The 25,862-nt window shown below is 45.0% G+C and overlaps 1 protein-coding gene across 1 annotated transcript in view; it reads right to left on the reverse strand.

Moving 5' to 3' along the window:
* The window catches only part of LOC147025965 (collagen alpha-1(XXI) chain-like), a 71,080-nt gene extending 53,230 nt beyond the window's left edge, over nt 1–17,850 (reverse strand). Inside the window, exon 1 of the mRNA XM_085883563.1 lies at nt 17,631–17,850. Within this exon, the coding sequence (XP_085739689.1) occupies nt 17,631–17,850 (220 nt within the window). The remainder of the gene's footprint in view (nt 1–17,630) is intronic.
* Nucleotides 17,851–25,862: the final 8,012 nt, after the last annotated feature.

The raw sequence follows: 25,862 nt of genomic DNA on the forward strand, positions 1-25,862 counted from the left end.
GTACCTAATTATTAACCTCCGCCATCGAAGATTGGAGGTTACTGTTTTCACCCCTTTGTTTGTTTGTTTGTGAACAGTATTACGGAAAAACTCGACGGATTTCGACAAAACTTGGTGGGGGTTAGGTATGGTCCAAGGATCATGCCATTAGATTTTGGACTTTGTCCCCCCCCCCCCCAAAAATAAATTGTTGGAGAAAATTTTTTTTTTTTTGCATTTCTACATGTTTTGATTGATTTCCAACGCCCCCCCAAAAAAAATAATTTTTGCAACTTTTTTTTCAACATTTCGATTTCTTTTTTTTTGCATTTCTACATGTTTTATGTGATTTCCAACCCCCCCCCCCCAAAAAAAAATGTTGGAGAAAAGAACTATAACTCTGTCAGCACTGTTGACATCATATTTAATGAATAAGATATTAGGTTCACTTGAGTGACCCAGCAGTATTGGCGGCGGAGGTTTTGCACTCTCCCGAGTGCTCCAACTCTTGTTCGCGCAGAGATACCGGGAGTTTATACCTCGATGGGACCTGCACGAAAACGAGCCGCTCAGCGGCTCGTCCCGTATGCGAATGCCGAGCGGTTATATATCGCCAAGTCCCGTTGGACCAGATTATTTTATCGGCTTTGTAATCAGCCAGCTAATATCCCGAACACAATTATGGCAGTCAATGTAGGAAGGGACGCAACGAGCAGGTGACATTCAACAATGGGGACATTTATTTCCACTCGGCACGTAAGCAGTCAATGGGGGGGATGGGGACAGGACACGAGCAAAAAGCCTATAGCCGATTCTATTTATTATGTACATGCACTTACACAATTCACGACTTAAGGACAAGGCAGAAGGCACCCCACACACACACACACACACACACACACACACACACACACACACACACACACACACACACACACACACACACACACACACACACACACACACACACACACACACACACACGAAATGGTGGCTGTTGCCTTCAATAGGACTTTCAGCTCGGAGGGACAGGCGAGCTGAAAGCAAGGGCCTGTCTCGGACCTGCCCGCCTCGTGCGGCCTTTGAGCGGCTCGATCCGCGGAGGAGGAAGAGAAGGACGACCAAGATGGCGACCACCAAGTCCAGCCAAGACGAGCCCAGCAAGATGAACCCTCAGCGCGCGCATACCGCGCTGAACACTCAACAGGACGAACTTTCAACGCGCCGATCCCATGGTGTAGAACGAACGAACTCCTAGACTCCTTTTTTCGCACAGACGAACGAACTCCTCAGAGCTCTGTCTCTTTACAGACGGACGCCCTTCTGCGCATGAGCCCTCGCACTCCCTCCCACCCGCCAAATCGAGCGGAAAAACCCCGCGACCGGCCAGTCGGAGGTGCGAATGCAGGCGAGGGCTTTGCGGTGTAGTCGGCGATCATGTCGGCGGCGCTGGCGGTGGTGCAACCCCGAACAAAAAGGAAACCCATCCATTATAAAAAAACGCAGCGCATGAACATTTAAATATCCGTTTGACGAGGGGAAAGGGCTATCTATAAAACACGTACTAAGGCCTAAGTCACATTTGCTCTACGGCTCGGATACGGCGGTCGTACGCCCTCTGAATTGACAGAAACGTGCGGCGGCCGCAGAGTTTCTGCGGTGGCCTCAGGGTGGCCCTACGCCGTTTGGCTATCTTTGACAGGCCATAGGGGTCGCCGTGGAATTATAGCGCGGAGTCATAACTTTTTTCATTTCTACGTTTGCCCTAGCAATTCGACAAGCCGAAACAAAAGAACTGGTAACAAAAAAAAAAAAAAAAAACACTCGTTACCGTCCGTCTGGCCGCACGTTCGCCTTAGGGCCCCCTGCGGTCACCTTGCGTCTGCCTTGAAAATTCTATGGCCGTCGCAGGAACGCCCGAAGGTCACCGTGCGACATCAAATCAAAGACCGTACGGCACCCCCACGTTTTCGGTCTCCACAATTTATAAATATGCCGTGTGGCTACCCGAAAATAACAAGGACAAATGTGTCCAAGAGCAACGTCCGAAAGGTTTTGTCGGCAAAATTTTTTTTTTTTAAAACAACAACTTCCGATATTTCGTCACGTGCCTTGATTAAGCAAATCGCGAAACCCATTATGTATTTACGATATATTGTGTATTTACGAAATAAAGAATGTATTTACGAAATTACAATACGATAAATGGAATAATCTTTAAATAGTAACGTAGTAACGTGAAATTTTCAAAACTTTAAAGCAAATGTCCGAATATATTTAAAAGTTCATGATAGACGGTCTCAAAAGGCACCCTCAATGCGAGCATGTGTACATGTGCTCAGTATTTAAGGAGATCCGGATCATGTATATACAAGAGCCGAGTCCGAGAGATTAAGGTTTTGTCAGAAGAAGAAGAAGAAGAAGAAGAAGAAGAAGAAGAAGGAGGAGGAGGAGGAGGAGGAGGAGGAGGAGGAGGAGAAGAAGAAGAAGAAGAAGAACGCCGGGCTCTCTATGAGCAGCGTTCGCTACGCGAGACAGGACGAACTTTCTGTCACGTAAAACCTGTGCCAAATCACAGGACAGCGAGACGCTGCTAAAAACATATGTGACTGCGACATTGTGTGACCGTGGAAATACTGCGGCCGCCCTATAATTGCTAGTGGCCGTAGATTTTGTGGACCCCACGGCCGCCGTGGCAAATGAGCCAGGCCTTATCGAGATAACTACTCTATAGGAACCTGAATGTTGAGTGCGATAGCTTTCCAAATCCACAACACTTACCTGTTTTATTCATAAATAACATGAATAAATAATATGAACACTTGCCTGTATGAATATATACACATATACTGTGTATATATATACACATATACTGTGTATATATATATATATATATATATATATATATATATATATATATATATATATATATATATATATATATATCTCTTCTTCTTTCGGCTGCTCCCGTTAGAGGTCGCCACAGCGGATCATCCGTATGATCCGCATAGTGATTTGGCACATGTTTTACGCCGGATGCCCTTCCTGACGCAACCCTGGTCGCCTCTTACGACACAGGGATATGGTACACCTATTTTAACCGGTGTATACACCGGCCCAGTACACTGGTACTCATTTCGCCGACCTCGGAAGGATGACAGTCTGAGTCAACCCCCTGGTGTATTAATTCAGTCGCCCAACGGGGCTTGAACTCAGGTCCTTTTGGATCCCAAGCCGCTGCCATCACCACTGCGCCAACACCAGGATATTAATATTGTTGTGGTTGACGAAATTCACAAACCACCATTCAGGTCCCTTAGGTGAGATATCTCTGTAAGTATATTTGTAGTTAGGCCCAAACCCGTTGTCTAGAGGGAATAAATGTCATTCATGCGGGCTGCGACTCTTCAGGATAGCCGTTTTTCTTTTACTATCTTTATTTTGGACCAGCCGCCATTATTACCACCACAAACCACGTCTCAACAGCCATCACAACAACAACCACCAACCACAACGCCGCTTCACAATAACAACCACCAACCACAACGCCGCTTCACAACAACAACCACCAACCACAACGCCGCTTCACCACAACCGCCACGACCTTTACCGTCACAACTCGCCACCATCTCATCCACACCATCTCGCGCCACTCGTGGGCGCCGATGCTGGACTCGTGCGGGGCGCGTACCGAGCAGCGTGTTCAAAAACATCACAGACTTTCCGCAGAAAACGGATCAAAAACGACTCACGCCCACTTTTGTTCCGTCCAATCGGTGAGCGAGGGGCGATTTGGCCCCGCCTCCAGGGCGTTGGAGGGCGGTCGCTATATGCAAATTCATGGATCAAAAAGCATTCACGCCCACTTTTCCTCGGGCCAATGGGGAGCTAGCAAGAGAGGTGAAGGGTCGGAGGCAGAGGGTCAAGGGTGAAAGAGCGAAGCCACGGGGCTTATAAAAACGGCTGCGTTCGTCAGTCAAGTTCAGTTCAGTTGGAAGTTGAGTTGAGTGTGCGGAGTTCAAGAGAGTCGTCGGTGGAGCTGGAAAGAAGTGGTACTAGTCAGAGTGAAGAGGACGGAGCTGTGGAGAGGTGACGGCGGCGAAGGCGGACGAGGGGGTGCTCGCGTCGGTGCCGGGAGCTGCACAGGGAGAGGCCAGCAACGCGACCGAGGTGGAGGAGGAGACGCTCGCCGCGGGACCCGAGACAGGGTGATATCCTCCTTCCCCCGAGCATCAGCAACCCCCTCCTGTTTCCCCCCGCGCTGAGATAGTGCGACAAAGGGGCACCCCCTTCCCACCCCCTACCAGACACTGTCCGCGAGGCCCGCGGAGTTGAGGCACCACCGCCGCTCCGCGTCTCATCATCAGACGGGTAGGCCCGACACGGTCTCGGCCCCAGGCCCGCCTACCCCCTCATCCTGGAGGGTGGTTCTCTTTTCTTTTGCTTTGGGAATATGTGTTGTCGGCGCCGTCTGTGAAGTAAAATTGTATAAGTGTTGCCGTGTGCCCGGTAGTCGGATAGATCTGCATTGTTGCATTTGCTTTTTGTGTAATATTGCATTGTCTTCTTCTTTTACATGTGCTTTTGGTGGAATTGTATATGTGTGCTTTCCGTTCATCGCGAAATAAATGTGCTTATTGTTGAACTGTTTTCCCGCTTCGCTTCGTCTTTTCCTCTATTGAATCTCCATCTTGCTTCACGTAAAGGGTTGGTCGTGGGCTAAAACACCCGATAATTAATCGAACCGTGGAGGCCGACGAATAACACCGCTCGGTTATCCCGATAGTACGGAACGGGTCGCTTAAAGTGGCCCGTGTCCGAAGTCGACCTGCGGCGAGGTGCGATCGCCCGGTCTACCCTCCGTGTGGGTACTTAGGTAGGTCGAATTTGGCGAGCAACCCTATCCCACGCGGGGGCCGATTGGCACGATCGTGGTGAGACCGAAAGGTCCACCCGTGACTGGTTCCCGGCGTTAGTCCGAGAGGGTCACGACTGGATTGTCCGTCCGGTGGGCGACGTGCCGCGATTCGAGTTACGTGGCCGTTCGCACGCCGGCGGGCGCGAATCCGCAACAATATATTTGTCTGTGTGTGTATATATATATAAATATATATATATATATATATATATATATATATTTATATATATAGATATATATATATATATATGTATATATATATATATATATATATATATATATATATATATATATATATATATATATATATATATATATATAGATATATATATATATATGTATATATATATATATATATATTTCTTCTTCTTCTTACGGCTGCTCCCATTCGGGGTCGCCACAGCGGATCATCCGTATGATCCGCATAGTGATTTGGCACATGTTTTACGCTGGATGCCCTTCCTGACGCAACCCTGGTCGCCCCTTACGACACAGGGATATGGTACACCTATTTTAACCGGGGTTTTCACCGGCCCAGTACACTGGTACTCATTTCGCCGACCTCGGAAGGATGACAGGCTGAGTCAACCCCCTGGTGTATTATTTCAGTGGCCTAACGGGGCTTGAACTCAGGACCTTTTGGAAAAGGAAGGACTAGTACATATAAACACAGACAAATATATTGTATATGCAAATTCACACATACAAATATATACTATATATATATATATATATATATATATATATATATATATATATATATATATATATATATATATATATATTTATATATATATACACACACAGACAAATATATTGTTGCGGATTCGCGCCCGCCGGCGTGCGGACGGCCACGTAACTCGAATCGCGGCACGTCGCCCACCGGACGGACAATCCAGTCGTGACCCTCTCGGACTAACGCCGGGAACCAGTCACGGGTGGACCTTTCGGTCTCACCGCGATCGTGCCAATCGGCCCCCGCGTGGGATAGGGTTGCTCGCCAAATTCGACCTACCTAAGTACCCACACGGAGGGTAGACCGGGCGATCGCACCTCGCCGCAGGTCGACTTCGGACACGGGCCACTTAAGCGACCCGTTCCGTACTATCGGGATAACCGAGCGGTGTTATCGTCGGCCTCGACGGTTCGATTAATTATCGGGCGTATTCAGCCCACTACCAACCCTTTACGTGAAGCAAGATGAGGATTCAATGAGAGAAATGACGAAGCGAAGCGGGAAACAGTTCAACACAAAGCACATTTATTCGCGATGAACGGAAAGCGCACATATACAATTCCACCAAAAGCACATAGAAAAGGAAAGAAATACAATGCAATTTTCCACAAAAAGCAAATGCGACAATGCAGATCTAATACCGATTACGCAAGCACACGGCAACACTTATACAATTTTACTTCACAGACGGCGCCGACAACACATACCCAAAACCAAGGAAAAGAACAGAGAACCCTCAAGGATGAGGCGGGCCTGAGGCCGAGACCGGATCGGGCCTATCCGTCTGGTGATGAGACGCGGAGCGGCGATGGTGCCTCAACTCCGCGGGCCTCGCGGGCAGTGTCTGGTAGGGGGTGGGAAAGGGGCCCCCTTGGTCGCACTATCTCAGCGCGGGGGGAAACAGGAGGGGGTTGCTGATGCTCGGGGTATAGAGGATTTCCACTCTGCCTCGAGTCCCGCGACGAGCGTCTCCACCTCGGCCAGGTCGCGCCGTCGGCCTCCCTGGTGTGCAGCTCCCTGCACGACACGAGCACCCCCTCGTCTGCCCTCGCCGCCTCTCCACAGCTCCGTCCCCTCCGCTCCGACTCCAACGCACACGACGACGACCAACTCCTTCTTGCTTTTTCTTCCCAACTCCACCGCCCGCGAAGTCTTAACTCTCTATTCACTTGACTGACGAACACGGTCGCTTATATAAGCCCCGTGGCTTCGCTCTCTCATCTTTGACCCCCTCCCTTCGACCTTTCACCTCGCTCCCCATTGGCCCGAGAAAAAGTGGGCGTGAATGCTTTTTGATCCATAAATTTGCATATAGCGATCGCCCTCCAACGCCCTGGAGGCGGGGCCAAATCGCCCCTCGCTCACCGATTGGATGGCACAAAAGTGGGCGTGTGTCGTTTTTGATCCGTTTTTGAAGCAGAAAATCCGTGGTTTTGTACACGCTGTTCGGCGCGCGCCCTGCACGAGTCCAACACCGGTACCCACAAGCGGCGCAAGAACGGTGGCGATGCGACGGTTGCGAGGTGTGACGTGAAGCGGCGCCGCGGTGGGTGGTTGATGTTGTGTTGGTGGTGGTAACAATGGCGATTGGTCCAAAATAAAGATAGTAAAAGAAAAACGGCTATCCTGAAGAGTCGCAGCACGCATGAATGACATGTATTCCCACTAGACAACGGGTTTGGGCCTAACTACACATATACTTACCGAGATATCTCACCTAAGGGACCTGAATGGTGGTTTGCGAATTTGGTAACCACAACAATATATATATATATATATATATATATATATATATATATATATATATATATATTAACACACATACAAATATATAGTGTATGTATAAATACACACATACAAATATGTCCTGTGTATATATATATATATATATATATATATATATACATATATATATATATATATATATATATATATAAATATATATGTGCTTCCTCATTATGTATGGCTTCACCAGTCCCTCCAAGCCTGGTGTTGGTTTAGTGGTTAGGGTGATGGCTTGTGATCCTATGGTCCTGAGTTTGAGATTCGTTTTCCACTGAATGAACACCATGCGGTTGACTCATCCTGTCATCCTTCCGAGGTCGGCGAAATGCGCACCAGTGTGTACTGGTAATAGGGGCACTGCATCATCAGTGGCAAAGCCGTGCCCCTAACCAATAATGCAACCAGCAGCCAAAAAGGCTGTACACGATGGGCACTGATACCTCCAAGATAAATCTTTAAGAATTAACATCCATGTCACATCCACTTGTTCGAATATGTTGAGAATAACACGTTATGCTTTCAGCACCGCCAGTGCTTGCCACAACATGACACACATTGTGGAAAGGACATGTAATAAATTACAGAATTGTAATTTATAAATACATACTTGCGGTTACCCACCCGATGGGCGATCTTGTTCCAAGTGTACAACACGTATTTCTGACACATCCCTTTATTTGGCCGGTGTATTGGCAACAGATTGCTGCCTCAATCACTCCAGAAAATTAAAATATAACTGGGGTTACGTACATGAAGCAAAAACATGCCGACTGCTGATGTGCATATGTCACACATTGTGGTTATATAGCTTGGACAATTCCAAATGCGCTGGCCCATATGCTGAAACCGGAGGTCTGAAGCCTAAAGCCTGCAGTTTGAGGCCGATACGTACTCTCGCCTCCACAATGCCCATGACGCCTATCCGCTCCAACCTTTTGATATTTAACAATCCTTTTAATAGTCCTTTTGGTTGTTTTACACTGAACAAAAAACTTACAGGGAGGGCATGGCAATTGTGAATATGACACTTCCAAAGATATCTTTGGCTTACCAAAATGATGGATGTATGATGTTTTCTTTTTTTAGGGGGGGGGGGGTTATAATTGTGGGTGGCATTAAACCAGCTGCCCAACCAGTGGGTATCGAGCAGAAATACATAAATACAAACACGAAGTCTTGCTCCATTATCTATAGACAAGCAGCCACTGGAGGTTGGTCCATGGGTCTCAATATGATGAGTAGCCTAGTGCTGTACTGCAGTCTCAATGTAAACAGAACTTGTGATTTCCTTGAACTCTTGAAGGAGGGCATCAAAAGGAGTAGTATCTCCTGGCTTTTTTTGAAGGTCAAGACTCATGGAAGAGCTGGTACACTGAACGGATCAGGACACAACAGAACAAAAGCAACAGTCGCGAGAGGGAAGAAACACCAACAGCAGCATTGCAGTACAAAATCGAGGGAGACTTAGACAAATAATGGGTGTGGAGAGGAATGAGGGATATGGAAGGACATGTGGAGTGGACAAGGTGGATTCAGTCAAAGCAAACTCTCAGGAAGGAAAAACTGAAAATTTGGAGGGAGGTGGGCTTGAAGTTTGGAGGGGGTTAACGGAGATTAAAAAAAAAGAAAAAAATATCATAGTTTTGGATGTGGAATGATCTCAAATGGTGGTGAACAGCTGTCTTGAAGACTTGGATGGAAGAATGAAATTGAAGCTTAACAAACATCGGGCTGATGGAGGGAGTAAGGGAAGTGATCCCGTTGACAGCTCGGCGAGTGACAGAGCCTTTAACATCCACGAGCAAACCAAAGTGCCTCAGGAAATCTGCCCTGATGATGGGTGTGAGTAACTCTGCAACAATGAAAATCTAGCTGAAAACTTGTCTATGTCCAAGGTCGAGAGTGAGGGACTTCTTACCATTGATTGTGATTACAGAATTGTTAACAGCTTGCAGGTTGACTGATGCAGGTGAAGACTTGCACCTATCCTCTTGGGAAGAATGCTGACCTCCAACACTAGTGTCAACCAGAAAGTGTGTGCTGGTGTTCTTATCCCTGATGTAAAATAGGCAATTCGCCGTGCCTACCATCGCTTTGCTGACAGGTTTCATATCAAGACCACGTTGCACTTCACAAACATATTGCATGTCTCATTGAGGATGTATCATTCATGGTGGTGATGCTCTTTGTTGAGAAATTGAGGGTGTTTGATGAACGAGACAGATCTTTGTCATCTCTGATTTTACACTAATCCATGATTTCAGTAGGTTATCTTAAATTGTGATAGCAGTAAGGTGAGCAGCCTGACAGGAGCTCATAAGCCATGTGCAGACAGCATGTCCCAATAAAAGATGCTCCAAACAGCTGAGCTGAGCTAAGAAGCAGTTCCTTGGCAAGGATTTATACTGTTCATAACCTTTACAGTCTACAGCTTCTTTGCATACTTGGGACAGTCGTTCAGGGCGACCGAGCAAACAAACCCGGTCGCTTTGAGCAGGCCAGGGCAAACATTACAAGACCAGACATGCAGGGGGCATTGTCTGTGTTTCAAAGGTCTGCAGACGTGGGTGAGATGGAAGTGAGATGAGGTGAAGTGATGTGCAGCAGTACAAAGAATGAGAGATGAGGTGGAAACTGCAAACGAGGAAAGTGGCGTTGCAGCCCAATTCGGGATTGCGACATTCAGAAGATGTTCCCGACTGTGCTTTAATGGACACAAGGATATCACGCACACATCGGCTTAAATCAGATGGAGCAGTAGATTTCCTGCTGGTGGCAGTGCTACTTCTCGGTCTGTGGCTATGGCTAAAAGAGGAGGTAAACCTAAAGCAAAAAGGACATGAGCTATGTCACACCAGAGGATGTGAAGAGACTCCAAAAAAAGCAACAGGGTCTCCAAAATAAAGCAGAAGGAGGAGGTAGTAGAAATTTTCATCTGCCATACAGTTTTGCAAAGAAGTAGATATGTATGGATACAATGTGAAGCGTGTGATCGTGGGACATGCCTGAAGTGCCAAGGAAAGCTGGTGGAGGTTTACTCAGTACTCACAAGTGACATATTATGAAAAAAAAACTTGGTGAATGATTTGGGCAGGTGACAAGAACAAACCGATTCGATTTTGGTTCAGGTCCAGATACAAATCCAGCCTATCGGTGTGATACAAAATGTAAACTGTTCAGCCTGACAGGTGTATGCGCTCTACCAAGTGCTGCTCTCGTTGGGAGTGTTATTAATTGCCGGAATCCTTCGGATTTCGGCAATTATGTTGGTCGGTTGTGTGTGTCATTCTGTGTGTCTGTCTGTCTGTTGGGTGGTCGCTGGACTACCGTTATTCTCAGGTTTTCCGTCTGTCTGTTTGTATGTAATGGACAGCTCTGGAGGCCAGAGGAGTCAACCGATTTTGATGAAACTTGACTGGTAGGTTCATACCAGGATCTAGTTGTATGCTTTTGAGCACCGTTGCTATGGACGCCACCGTTGCCTAGCAACGGGACTTTGCAATTTTTGAAAAAATCCGAAAAATATTTATATATATGTATATATTTTTTTTTTCGAAAATCAAAAATCGGCTTCCGCGCTTTTATGCGCACTATAATCAACCTTTGTCAAAAATTTTCAGCCCGATCCGTCAAAAACTGTATGACGTATGCAATTATATAGCGACCACCCATGTCGCCTACCGGCTTGTCTGTTTGTTTGTGTGTTTGTTTACCCTGTAGCAGCCACACCTTTTCAGCGATCATGATCAAACTGGGTACAGACGTCGGCCATGGTCCAACTTCGACACTTGTCGTTTTTGGTGAATCGAGGTCAATGGTCAAGGTCAAGGTCACCAAAAAACCGAAATTCTTATTTTCGCAATAACGTCCGCTAAAATGGTCGTATCGACTTCAAACCAAATCCAAAATGTGCATCTTCCAATTCTACATTCAACCATTTGTCTCATTGGGGTGTCACACCAACACCCTTCTTAGCGGTCGGGGGTCTAATGTCAGGGTGGTCAGGTCAAAACTTTCAAATTGTGATAAAAACGCCATTTCAAGTCCGATTGACTTCCAAGTTATGATCATGACCAAACCAAGTGCTATAAGTCATTAAACAGTAGCACTATCGACTTATAAGAACTAAATTGATTTCCAGGTTTTTGTTTTTTCAGAGATAATGGAGATATGACAAAGTTATTCCGGCAATTCCTTGCTCAACGAGCAATTTCATCTTGTATGGTTATCGTGTCTGATTTAGGAATGATTCAGTAGTTGGGAATGTTATCTTGCACAGGTAATTGTTGTGTCTGGTTTAGTAATGGTTCAATAATTGAGAGTGTTATCTTGTTCAGTAATTGCTGTATCTGGTTTAGTTATGGTTCAGCATTGAGAATGTTATCTTGTTCGGGTTGTCGAGTCTGGTTTAGTAATGGTTCAGTAATTGAGGATACTATCTTCTCCGGGTTATCATGTCCAGTTTAGTAAAGGTTCAGCAATTGAGGATGTTATATTGTATGGGTTATCATGTCTGGTTCCGTAATGGTTCGGTAACTGAGAGTGTTATCTTGATTTGGTTATCGTGTCTGGTTTAGTGACGGTTCAGTAATTGAAGATGGCATCTAGTATGGTAATTGCTGTGTCTGGTTTAGTAATGGTTCAGTAATTGAGAGTGTTATCTTGTCCGGTAATTGCTGTGTCTGGTTTAGTTATGGTACAGTAATTGAGAGCGTGATGTGTGGTTATCGTGTCTGCTTTCGTAATGGTTCAGTCATTGAGAGTGTTATCTTGTGTGGTTATAATGTCTGATTTAGTGATGGTTCAGTAATTGAGAGTTTCACGAAAATCGAATCAATTCGTCCTTCCCACACACCCAACATGTCCACCAAGTTTTGGCCGAATCCGCCCACAATGTTTTGAGGTATATTTGCCATATGTCGTATTTGGCCCAATCTCTCAATGGTGAAGAATCACTTAAAAGATTATCAGATCCGAATCCGGATTTGGATCTTCACCAAAATTGAATCAATTATTCCTCGTCGTACACCCAACATGTCAACCACATTTCATCCGAATCCGTCCACAATTTTTTGAGATATCGTGCTATATATTAGTTTCACCCTTTCTCTAAATGGTGAAGAATCAATTTTTTTAAATGTTGGATCCAGATCCGGATCCAGATCTTCACAAAAATCTGATTAGTTCGTCCTTGTCACACACCCAACCTCTCCACAAAATTTCAACCGGATCCATCCACAAGTTTTTGAGATAAATGTGCCATATGTCGTTTTTGGCCCTATCTCTCAATGGTGAAAAATCACTTTAAAAATGGTCGGATCCAGATCCGGATCTGGACCTTCACCAAAATCTCGTCATTTCGGTGGTGTGACATACCCAAACTTGCCACCAAATTCCATCCAAATTCATCTGTTCACAACTTTTGGAGATATTTTGTTCACAAACAAACAGACAGACAGACAGACAGACAGACACGGGTGAAAACACAACCTCCATCCACCTTTGGTGGTGGAGAAAATAACAACACTAATGATGATAACATATAATTAATGTTGTTACAAAACAACATTAATCTATAGTACTAATAATATCCCTTCTCCCCAAGGGGTTTTTCTCTTTGGACAAAGGCCATGTTAACGTGTGTAAATAGCTTATCGTGGCGTTTGGTGGAGCACCCCTATGGGAAGGAAGAAATATTATAAACCACAAACGCATATGATTACCTTTTTAAACAGTTGCTACTGATGATTAACACTAAACTGAAAGGGAGGAAACCCGACGTTCTTGCAGCATTTGATGCTTATCATGTCCACCACAGATTAACGGACACGAGCCTAGATCTACTGAAATCTATATACCCAAGAGAGGATAATAACATGACCCTTCCTGCCGCTCACATAGGGAGTTGGTGTACCAATCTATAAAACTCAACATCATGAAAATCAGAGGAAAATTATTTAAGTTATGATCAAAAAGGTGTTTTTTATTTATTAAGTCACAATCCAAAAAAGTAGGTCAAGGACACTAATCAAATATCATGTTCCCAACTTCAAAGCGGGTCCACCGTTACGACGCAAGGACATCTTGGAAGATTTCACATTGGCAAAATTAAGTGACAAAAAAAATGCATTGTTTTTGTCAGATCGCCATTTGACCTTGACCTTTAACTTGGATGGATATGATGTAAATTAAGCATCAATGCACCTTAATCGAGGTTATCTACAGAGAGAAATTTTGTTCTGATTGGACAAACCTTAATCGAGTTTGGTGAAAAATGTTAAAATGTTTATAATTGCGTCATGACCTTAAAAATTAGGTCAAGGTCAAAAATGTCAACCCTGTGTACTTCTTTATTCCCATTATTGATGCAAAATTTCATTCCGAAAGTCCGAGGACATTGGCAGAAAAAAGGTTGAAAAACCTAAATGGTGCTTTAATCCTCCTTGGGGTGTAAGACCTTTAACTCTTTAACTCAGAGGAGGAGGAGATTGGGACCATACTCTGTGCAGAGTGTTGGTGCTGCTTAAGCAGTCTCCTTGGCTATTGGGCACAATCCTGGACGGGTCACCACTCCAACACAGGATACCAGCATGCTGGCACTCATTTTGCCGACCTCAGGATGACAGGCTGAGTTAACCCCACCTAGTATTAATTCAACAGCTGAGCGGGATTTGAACTCAGGACCCAAGGATCCAAAGCTCACCACCTTAACCATAAAGCCAACACCAGGTATTATTCAGATGGGTTTGATGTCAATTAATATTAAATGCGCCTTGCTCCAGGCTATCTAGAGAGGGTAATTTCATTTGAATCGGAAAATCCTTAGTCGAGTTGTGATGAAAAATGTTAACGTGTTAAACATGAACATTGGGGGAAGGAAGACAAGAGAGTCGACACGCTTCATTTCTCACTGTCTCACCAATCCATTAATAAGTATGCTTATGCTGAACATGTACTTTGACATAACTATTATAATTTACTCCCTTATTATCCCTTACTCGCAGAGTATCCGCCGTATGGGCGATCTTGTTCCAGGCATGCAACAAGTTCTTCTGATGCATACCTTTATTTTGGCGGTGTATAGGTAACTGACAGCTCTGTGTAGCCACCCCCCCCCAAAAAAAACCACGGGTTATGTGCATCAAGCAAAAACATACCTATTGCTTATAAATCAAAACACCTCACTGCACTGGAAAACTTGGGGACAGGAATACAGGACTGTAAATGGTGGAGACTTGTAATAACCTCCCCCACCTTGAGATGGTGCTACACAATACACATTTACATCGAGAATTTGTGTCCCCTCACCGCCCCGCCCACCCCCCCCCCCCCCCCCAGACACTGGCAAAGATAAAAACAACACCCCTACACATGAAATGCTGATCCTATGTAGCAAGTCTGGATGTAATCAGTCCAGAACTGCAGGAGGAATAGCACGAGAAACACACAAACACCGGTCCGTGAATTACATACAGTCAGGAAGCCATATCTGTAAGAATATAATTGACCCAGATAAAGACAATGGTTAAAGAATATTCCAAAGCTAACATTTCAGGAACTAGTACTGCCCGTACGTGTGTGGCCATACGTGCAAAAAAAAAAACTTTCAAACTGCGAATCAGAAACAACCACACAGACCATTCCTTCGCTCTCGCGTGCCCGTACGTGTGTGGCCATATGTGCAAACCAAAAAAAAAAAAAACTTTCAAACCGTGAGCCAGAAACAACCACACAGGCCGTTCCTTCGCTCTCGTAAACGACGACTTTGTTGGGGCATTGTATTTATCCATAAATACGCATAAGAAATCGAGAAATTATTAGAATACAGTAAGTCATCACTATCCGGAAGTGGTGCGTGCCCGTACGGAATGTTCACATGCATTCCACGAATTATCGCTTGCATTGAAGTAACAACTGCTGTGATACTTACACACAGAGTTAATTAAAACACACAGAGTTGAGTTGGTAAATAAATGGCCATAACTTGGGAAGCACTTGTCCGATTAATATCAAACCTTGAAAAGGCACATACTCAGGTCCCCAGCAATATACCTGGCAAGTTTCAATTAGATCGGACCAGTGGTTGTCAAGAAACAGTGGTCACAGACACACACACACACACACACACACACACACACACACACACACACACACACACACACACACACACACACACACACACACACACACACACACACACACACACACACACACACACACACACACACTGCTGGAATTATAGATAGATGATTATAAATCTTAGAGCCTTGTTTGAATATCCTTTAATGGAAAGTGCGAGGAGTTTTCCTTGGAACCAGGATCTTCCTTACAATGGCTGTTTCTGACTAAGCGACAGTACAGAGACATGACAGAAGTAAATAGACACCATGATTTTTAAAGAATATATTTGTTGAACCTTTGAAGTACATTTGATCCATTTTAATACATACACTAGTATTTTGTAGACTTGCCATTTGCAGATTTCAATGCTTTTACTCTTTCAGGCATATAACTCATGAGTTTTGAAATTTTCTCTTGTGCGATTTCTACCCAGGCTTCACACAAAAGGTTTAGCAATTCTGTCCACGATGTTGGTTTCCTGGACTTTTTCCGCATAGCTCGATCCAAATGGCCCAGAGGTGTTCAATGGGATTCATGTCAGGAGACTGACTTGGCCATGGAAGTCGCTTGATCCCATTTCTGTCCTGCCATTCTTTGGTCTTTTTTGCAGTGTGTCATGGAGCTCCATCTTCCATGAACAGAATGTTGTTTTTGACCATCTGACCAGTGGAGAAGACGGGGAGATGTCTATCCTCAAGGATAGAAATGTGTGTCATAGTGTTGATGTTGCCAACACACTCCACAAGCTCTGCCCGACCAGCGCTCCAGATTGCTGAAAAACCACCGTGTTTGACAGTTGGCTGCAGTTAGTTCAAAGAAAACTCTTGACTGGGAAGTTTCGAGACCCACACACATCCATTGTCAGAAAATTGAGCAAATTGGGACTCATCTGAAAAAATGACAGTTTGCCAAAACTCCAAGTAGTCTGGCAGATATGGGAATGGATTGTGCCTTTGACGATACAAGCATAAGCTTTGGCACACTGTTAGAGCATGCCCTAAGGAAGATATTTAGCTATAGGGCCATCGCAGAATTGTCCTGTGGCCAAAATGGTGGCCATTTTCCAAAATGGCCATCATCGGTTGTTATTTTACCAGTAGCTCAGGTTCGAGACTACCTAGGATATTGATTCTGCTGGCTAATCATACATTTTCAAGGATGAGGAATGTAGTGGTAATATTTACAACATGCTATAATGACTTGAACAACTACCTCACTACATATATCTAGCTTTCAGGGAAATAAATAATAGTAAAATTATAAACGCATTTAATATTGGTGGAGTTATACATGTACATGTTTTGAAACTGTGATAAATTCATGAAAGTACATACAATGCAGTCTTCGCAATGTTTCCTTCATAATATTTGGTAGTTTATTTATATGAGCACACAGTTCATGAGATTATGCTGTATCTTGCAAATCAATAGTGCATGTCCCAATTGTTGTTTGACATGTTAGTGGTGAGGACAAGTCTACGACAGTCCTTCCATTAGTAACCAGGTAAGGCCTTCCATGGTAATATTACAGGTTTTCAATGAAATGTAATGTTAGTTTCGAGAACACAGCCCACCACAGTGGCAAAGGGCAGTGCACGGAAGTGCTGCCTTGACACATTTGCACTGTCCTCTGCACCCCTTTTTGCATCCACAGCGTATGAGTTCTCGACAGGCCTGGGTCGCTTCTGGCAATGTGGTCCAGTGAACTTCCCATCCACCTGTGTCCTTCTTCTTCCACCCCCAGTCACCTGGGGATGGGAGTTCCGGGACTGCAACCATCATCTGTCCCCAGCAGTGACCAGCTTGGTAGGCAGCCCTCTTTGTATGTTGAATCAGTGCTGCTTGTGTTGGAGGGAGTCCTTCAATGTCTCTACCTTTCTGGGTGAACAGCTGATTGCATGCCTGATTGACTGATTCCAGGCTGCTAGTGCAGTCATAGAGCAAGACCACGAATCGCTCCAGAGACTCCATCCAGTTGTCTATGGTGTCTGGGATGGCAGCCAAGGCACAAAAGGCTCTAGTGACATCATCAAAAGCTAGATGATCAAAGCTCTGGCTAGATGAACTGCATCATTGTCAGCAACATGCTCACATGCTTTCCCTAATGCAGCACCAACATCCTCATTGCACATGAGCACCACATCACGACCTTGCTTGTGAGCGTCCATGTCTGGGAAGTAACCCAGTATTCTGTTCTTGAGTTTAGTGGAGTGTACACGCCCCGTCACATGTGTCCCCAGTTGTTCCAGCCTGGTACTGTACAGATTCACCAAGTTTGTTAGCTTGAACACTGGTGCAACCATATTGTCCATGCGCACTTCCTCAATATAGGCGACAAGTCCAGTGAATGCAATTCCATGGTTAACAGTGTCCACATTAGATTATTGTGCCTTTGTGTCCATCGCTTTATTGTACAGAGAGGCAAGACACTGAGCATGGTACTTAGCCTCTTGGGCAATGAGATCTGCAACACTGAGTTTGGATAGGAGGTGTTTGTCCTGTAGTTTGAGGGCACACTGCCTCACATGAATGTCAAGTTCGAATGTTGATGCATTACGCAAAGCATCTCTTGCTGCAGATTTGCCACAGAAGAAGCATGTCTCTGTTGAATGAGTTTCACGTTCAATGCTCTGACGGGTGAACTTGTGGGTTTCTGGGTCATCATCGTGGTGTGTTTTCCTCTTTTCAGCCCTCTGAAGTTTTGTTTTGTTATACTGCAGTCTGCAGGAGTCATGCCATTTGGCTTTGTGAACCTGGAATGCTGCCTCAGTGCCCTGACCCTCATCCAGTTGTGACAGTTTTAGTGTTCTCGGCAGGCAAGTGATATTGTCGAATGCTACAAGATGCTCAACTATGGTACTGTATCCTGCCCCATCTGTGCCACGTGCTGAATTATATGGACGTGTCAGCATCTCATCTGTGTCTTCCTGACACAGAACACGTTTGTTCCAGTCTGTGGTCGGGCACTGTTTACCTGATGAGCTAGGCTCATCAGGGTCCACCACCTTGTATAGTTTGGCCATTGTCCTGATGCACTATGCTACTTTAGAACAGTATCTAATAGTTATAATATGAGAACAGTATGTACTAGTTATACCACCACCACTCTACCACAAGCTGAAATCTCCAGGAAAATATGTTGGCTGCCACCACAGTCACAGTCCAGGTAAACTGAAAGCATACAGATATACCTACAGATTCGGCATTGTTACTAGGTGTACACAAGTACACAAAAGCTGTACTAACAACATAGATTATCATTGTGACATTATTATGATGTTCTGTGTGAATATACAGCAAAATATATGAATAAACATAAACATAATGATGAGGTCAGCACACAACTCATGGGCTGATTCTGAAATTCCGGAAAATTTTTCATAACTCCGCTAATATTTGATGGTTTTACTATTATTTAATTCCCTGAATGTTAGATATATGTAGTTTGGTAGTTGCTAGCATGTTATAAATAGTACCACTGCATTCCTCATCCTTGAAAATGTACGATTAGCCACCAGAATCAATATCCTAGCTGGTCTAGAACCTGAGAAACTGGTAAAATAACAACCAGTGGCCACCATTTTGGCCACAGGAGAATTCTGCGATGGCCCTATAGCTAAATATCTTCCTTAGGGCATGATTTAACAGTGTGCCAAAGTTCATGCTTGGATCATCAAAGGCACAATTCCCCCAAATATTTCACTTATCTGCCAGACTAAAGGGTCTGATGACCATCTCGTCAGCCCACTTCTTTCTCCTTTGAATGTCGGCTGGTCTAAGAAGAGGTTTTCTCCGAGCTGCTCTCCCGTAGTAGCCCAGTTGATGAAGGTACCGCATGGCAGTTCTTGAGCTAACTTGGACCTCCTCTGCAACATCTGCTGCCTTGCAACAGGGAGTTTTCTCAATGGACCGCTTGACAGCTCAAAGACACCTTTCTGAGGGGCCTGATCGACCAGAACAGGAAGCTGTGGATTCCTTGCCTTCGCTGGTGAATTACACAATCACCCGATTGACCATATAAAGTGGAATACCAAGGTTCTGAGCTATCTGATGCTGGCTGACTCCACTTTCTGATTGGCCAACAATTCGTCCTCTTTGAAAACCGCAAAGGTCGTGTGCTCCCTGGGTTTGAGGCAGAGTTAATTGTAGTACACGACCCAAGAACTCATTTCTGCAAACAAATAGTTGAATATGAGTACAAATCACTGAGTAAAACTTGCTTTATACACATGAAATTAATAAATTTAAGTTGTCTATTTACTTCTGTCATGTCTCTACACTTTGGTACAGAAGACAAATCAGCCCTACGGACTTTTGGCAAAAAATTAACTTCCATCCCTCTTTTTATGCATATTACAGGGGGTTTATTGTCTCCATTTTTAATGTATAACAAACATAAAGGTCATGCAGACATCACATCGCTCATCCAACTGTCCATTATGTACAAGCCAAAGGAAGTGAGGGATGTTAATAGAGCATTGTTTTTGAAGAATAAGTCTCTTACACAAGTCATAACATGAGGAAAAAGACCGATGTACAATGTGGACTTTCTTTTAAATTCCAGGAAGTGAATTAGTGAATTCACACACAGTTTTACCCATGAATGCTCCAAATGTAGTCTGCAATACTACAGACCAATGCAATAAACCCACTGTATTATTTCAGTGAAAACATGAGCAGTTGTCAAAATACAATAACCTTCACAACAAAAATGTAACTTCTCAAACGAGCTTGTTCTGGAAACCATAAACAAATGTTATAATTGTTTTGACTCAAATACACCATCAGAAGCATTCTTTTCTGACACCTAAAGGTTGCTGCATCCAAAGTTTCAGGAAAACTAGAAGGGCACTCGGTGGAGAGCATTCCTCCGCCACGCAATGCCTGATCCACAAGAACATACCGGTCCCAATACATTATTGAAATATCATGCTATACAGTACTATATTTTCTTTGGCCCTATCTCTCAATGGTGAATAATCACTTTACAAATTAAATAATTCTCGTATCGAGATCATGAATTGGATCTTCACCAAAATCGAATCATTTTGTCCTTGTTGCACACCCAATCTTTTCACAAAATTTCATCCGAATCTGTCAACAACTTTTTGAGATATCCTGCAGATAAACAAACAAACAGACAAACAAACAAACAAAAAAACATAGACAGAAAGGGGTGAAAACGTCACCTCCTTCACTTTCGGTGGCGGAGGTAATAATCGTTCAGCTTGTGAGCCTAATTCAAGGTTGGTCTCCACAGGCTTGTTTGTTTTGCACACACATTTTGTATGTTTTCTCTCTGCTGAGCCATGCTGTAGAAGTGATGAATTGCTAACACACTTGTGAGCAAAACTATTATATTATATTATAATATAATATACTATATTATAATATATTGTAGTATTACATGGGTGGACAGGATGTCCGAGAGGTATGCACACTTGCCTCGAAGCCGTCGAGCCGAGGTATGAATCCCGACCCAACTATAAACTTCTGGTGTTTCACAGGCAGGGTGATTCATCAATGTGTGTACTGCCCTTCAGGTCAGGTCAGGTATGGGAGCATGCACCGAAGCAGCGCATCGCTGCGTCCATTTTCCACCGGTACTCCAGGGGCCTCCGTCTGGCCATCCACAGGCAGATGCATGGCCCATCCCTGTCTCCTGGAGATGCTGATCAACCTGCTGCAACCACGAGGCACAGGGTCAGTCCATTGGCCTCCTCCACCCACGAGGCTCCCTCGCTGAGAGAATCTGGTGAGCAGGATCAGTGTCAGGAAAACGAGCCACATGTCTCCAGCCTCAGCTGACGCTCGTGGACTATGCAGGCAACACATCTCATTTGAGCCTCTCTCAGCAACCACTCGTTGGACACAAAGTCCGACCAGCAATAGCCAAGGATTTTCCGAAGAGACCTGGTACCAAAGGAATTAAGTCTCCATCTCAGATCCCTGGTCAGAGTCCAAGTCTCACATCGATAGAGCAATACTGTAAGCACCAAGGACCTGAAGACTCGGACATGTGTCCACCGCACCCCATGATCCAGTGAATCCATGACTCCCCAGGCCCAACCCAGACGTCTGTTGACCTCTGGCTCACAGCCAGCAGAGACCTGAATATCACTGCCAAGGTATGTGAATCTCTGCATGACCTAAATATCCTTGCTACAAACAGGTACAGACAGGATAGCAGCTTCCAATATGTCATTGAAAGCCTGGATCTTAGTTTTGACCCAGGAAACCATAATCCCAGCAGCTCTGACTCCTCATTCAGCACCTCGAGGGCCACTAAAAGGATATCTAGAGTCTTCGCAAAGTTGACTGCATCATCTGAAAAATCAAAGTCAGGGATCTTGACATTCCCAAACGATGCAGCACAGCTTGATCTCTCCGACATCCTCCCCAGAATCCAGTCCATACAAGTGCTGAAAAGTGTGGGGGGCAGAATACACCCCTGACGAATGCCAGTAACAACTGAAAATAAGTCAGAAATGGTACCACTACATCTCACAGCACTCTCAGTACCAGAGTATAGCTCAGTCATCCGATTGATCAGTTTTGGTGGCACCCCACGAAGACCAAGAATCCTCCAGAGGACATCCCGATAAACTGAATGAAACGCTTTACAGAGATCAACATAGGCTGCAAGCATCCCCTGCCGAAACTCTTGTCGGCATTGGGGGAGGACCCGAAGAGCAAGGATTCAGTCAATCGTTGACCTCTTTTGTGTAAAGCCTGACTGCTCTTTATGCCGGTGCTGAAGCAGATGGTGGTGAACCCTATCAAGAATTATCTGAGCTAAGACCTTGCCTGGCATTGAGAGCAGCGTCACCCCTCGGTAGTTGTTGCAGTCTTGGCAATCACCTATCCCTTTCCAGAGAGGGACAACAAGGCCCCTCTTTCTTCCAGTCAGTTGGGATGATGCCTTTGTTCCAGGCAGAGCATAGAACTGCATGCAACGACATGAGTACAACATTTCCACCAGCCTTGAGAAGTTCAGCATGGATGCCACATATCCCAGGAGCTTTACCCCATTTCAACCCGTTTACCGCAGCCTGTGTTTCCACAAACGAAGGTGGACCACAGTTGATTGGAGAGTCATCATTAAGGACAGTAACACCCCTGACTTCTAACTTGACAGCTGGTGGATCAGCCTGGTACAGCCGCTCAAAGTAACCAGCCCAACGGGCCTTCACTTCGGACTCCTCTGTCAAGAGCCCACCACCCTCTGCTCTAACTGCAGTACACCGAGGGATGGGCTTGGAGGAATGCAATGCACGATTTCCCCTGTTAGCAGGAGGAGAATCACTTGACCACAGGTGATGCTCTACCCCCTCACAGATTCCTCGCACATAGGCCTCCTTGTCTACCCTTAGTGCATGTACAGTTATATGCCTCAGCTCCCTGAACAGCTCAGCTCTGCCATTCAGCCTGGCCCAGCTACTCTGGTCAATGGTATCCAGTGTCCCTTGAGAGACAAAATTCTTCTTTTCCCAAGGGTGAGTTCCAAGACATCTACCGGAAACATCGAGGATGGTAGTCTTGAAGGCACTCCACAAATCTTCAGGATCCCCCAAAGCACCCAGACCCCCCCCCCCCAAATCCCACTCAGCCTGGTCTCAAACTCCTCAGCTATACTCTCATCCTTGAGTTTGCCAGCATTCAGCCTAAGCTGAGATGATACCATCCTCCTGGATTTAAGCTGCAACTTCAGAGCTGCTACAACAAGCCTGTGGTCAGTATTGAGGTCAGACCCGACAGTTCTCGGTCATCCTCCAGCAACCATCAACGAGCACATGGTCAATCTCCTTTGCCACACCGCCAGCGTTGGAATGCCAAGTTCAGCGATGAGCCTGTGGACAATGAAACCATGAACCAGCCACCCTAAGTCCATGACTTCTTGCAAAGTCAAGGAACTTAGTGCTATTCTGGTTCACAGTTCCAGACCCATGGGGACCAACACACGTCTCATAACCATCCATATCAGTTCCAGTCGATGCATTGAAATCTCCCAAGACTAGAATTGGATCTCGCCTGGGGCAATGATCAATCACAAAGTCGAGCTTGGCATAGAATGTGTCCTTCACAGTGAGATCACTCGCCTCAGCCGGAGCATAAACAGAGACGAGTGAAATGACACCCAAGGAGTGACGAATTCTTAGTCTCATAATACGCTCGTTGACCGGTGTTACCTCAATTATCATTGGAGTCAGCTTATTGGACACAGCTACAGCAACTCCTTGGGCATGGTAACCATCAGAGCGACCAGACCAGTCTCCAAACCTCAGAGAGAGCTGCAATACTGATGTCCAAACACTTGAGCTCAGATGATAACAGAGACAGGTGATCATTCTCTCTTAGGGATAGGACATTCCAGGCACCCACCTGAAGGGATCGCCTCAGGTTAACCCAATCAGACCACCGTCTGGTGGACGACACCTCAGCACCACCCCAACACACACTACCACAATCTGACCCGGCAAGGTTACCTCGTCACAGAGTGGGTTTTCAGATTTTTTTATGCTTTTCGTATGTTTTGCGGAATGAAGGGTTTTCTGGTGGCCGGAGTGCAAATCATGCCACCAACCTCAAAACAAAAAGTAACCCAACTGCAGGAGGACGTCCGCAGACACAGTTGGGCCCGAGATATGGATGGCCGTTGGCTCACAAGGAGCTCCTCCGCCCTTTGACAGGTTTTGTTTTTCATCCTGTTGGGTGTCCATATCATCCTCCCACCTCACCAAGAAACTTGGTAGGGGAGACGGTTGAGTCGCCGACAACCCGACCATGGAACGGGTTAGTACAGGTTTGCATGGTACCTGCAGCAAGTCACAAATATAATCTGACCTGACCTGACCTGACCTGACTGTCCTTCGGATGGACGTTAAACTGGCATCTGTCTGCCGGTATTAGTTGGTGGATGTTAAATATCCCTTGGTGCCCTTCACGAAGAGTAGGCGAGCTATCACCAGCACCCTGAACAAATTACAAATCCCGGCCCTTACCAGAAGAGGGAACTGCATCAGCGGCACAGTCACACACTCAGCCAATGATGCTACCCTGCAGCCTTGTGCTTCATATGAATGAAAACAGTATTATATTACAATAATGGGTGCAGCACGCCCATTCTCAGGAAAACACAACTAGATCATGATATAAACCTCCCACCTAAATTTTATCAGGATCGGATCAAAACCCACGGAGCTATGCTCCAGCCAGCCAGACACTACCACAATCTGACCCGGGAAGACAGCCAGCCAGACAGACAGCCAGCCAGACAGACAGCCAGCCAGACAGACAGACAGACAGACAGACACACACCCATAACGAATATAGTGGTCACTTACTGACTCGTGAACCAATATTATATATGAATAAGAATGTACTTCGTTCAAGTATGCACTGCTCCACAACACAGCATCAATCATTCTTATAAAATAAATTTCCAAATTTCACTTTTAATATATTCATGTTCAGATTAGTTAACCAGAAGTTGAAGCAGAAAAAAATAAGATAAAATAAAATAAAAAACAGCCTTGTAGGCAGCTTTAACGAATAATAATAATAATAATAATAATAATAGTAATAATTTTAATAATAATAATACGAATTCCCTTAAAAGGAGCTTCGACACAAGAGGAGGTCCTTGGGTCCACCAAAGTATGCACTATTATTACCAACCTATGGTTGTTCATTCATGCTCTATCCTATTTAAATGCTGAGTGTCGAGCAAGGAAGCAGCACGTAACATTTTTAAAGTCTTTGGTGTGACTTCATACCACCAACTGTACCACCCTACCAGGGTTCAGACGATCGACCTCTCAGACTCAGAACAGACACTTTAACCATTATGCCACCAAGGCTGGTAGCAATTGGTCGCGCTGAGCTACATTGTTTCAAGGTTTCATGAGGCCATGATGTTCACAGCCTGACACCACACTATTGGGAAACATTTCATTCCTCGACAAAGTTTGAATAAGAACATCTAACCAGACCAAAGGGCTGTGGATTCGGCATCATTACTTTTTCCCTATTATTTCTTACAAAAGTGGGTCTACCTACACAACAAAACAACGTTTTGTGTAATATTGTAGGTTTTTTCATACACAACAGTTAGGTTCATGGAAGAGTGGGTGGGGGGGGGCAGACAGTTTGGCCACAGATGGACACAACAAGCGAATGAATAAATAGGAAATGAGGAGAGATACGAGAGGAAGAAACACAGTAACCAGCAAAAAATAGGGTTCAGCTATGTGGGGTTAACAGGGGTAGAGAAGATCGCAGGTCAGGTTACTGGATGATAGTGGTTTCTATCATTAGCTTGAAG

This window comes from Eptatretus burgeri, chromosome 5 (assembly GCF_056783735.1).
Source record: "Eptatretus burgeri isolate ZD-2024b chromosome 5, Ebu_testis_v1, whole genome shotgun sequence".
NCBI classification, from domain to species: domain Eukaryota; kingdom Metazoa; phylum Chordata; class Myxini; order Myxiniformes; family Myxinidae; genus Eptatretus; species Eptatretus burgeri.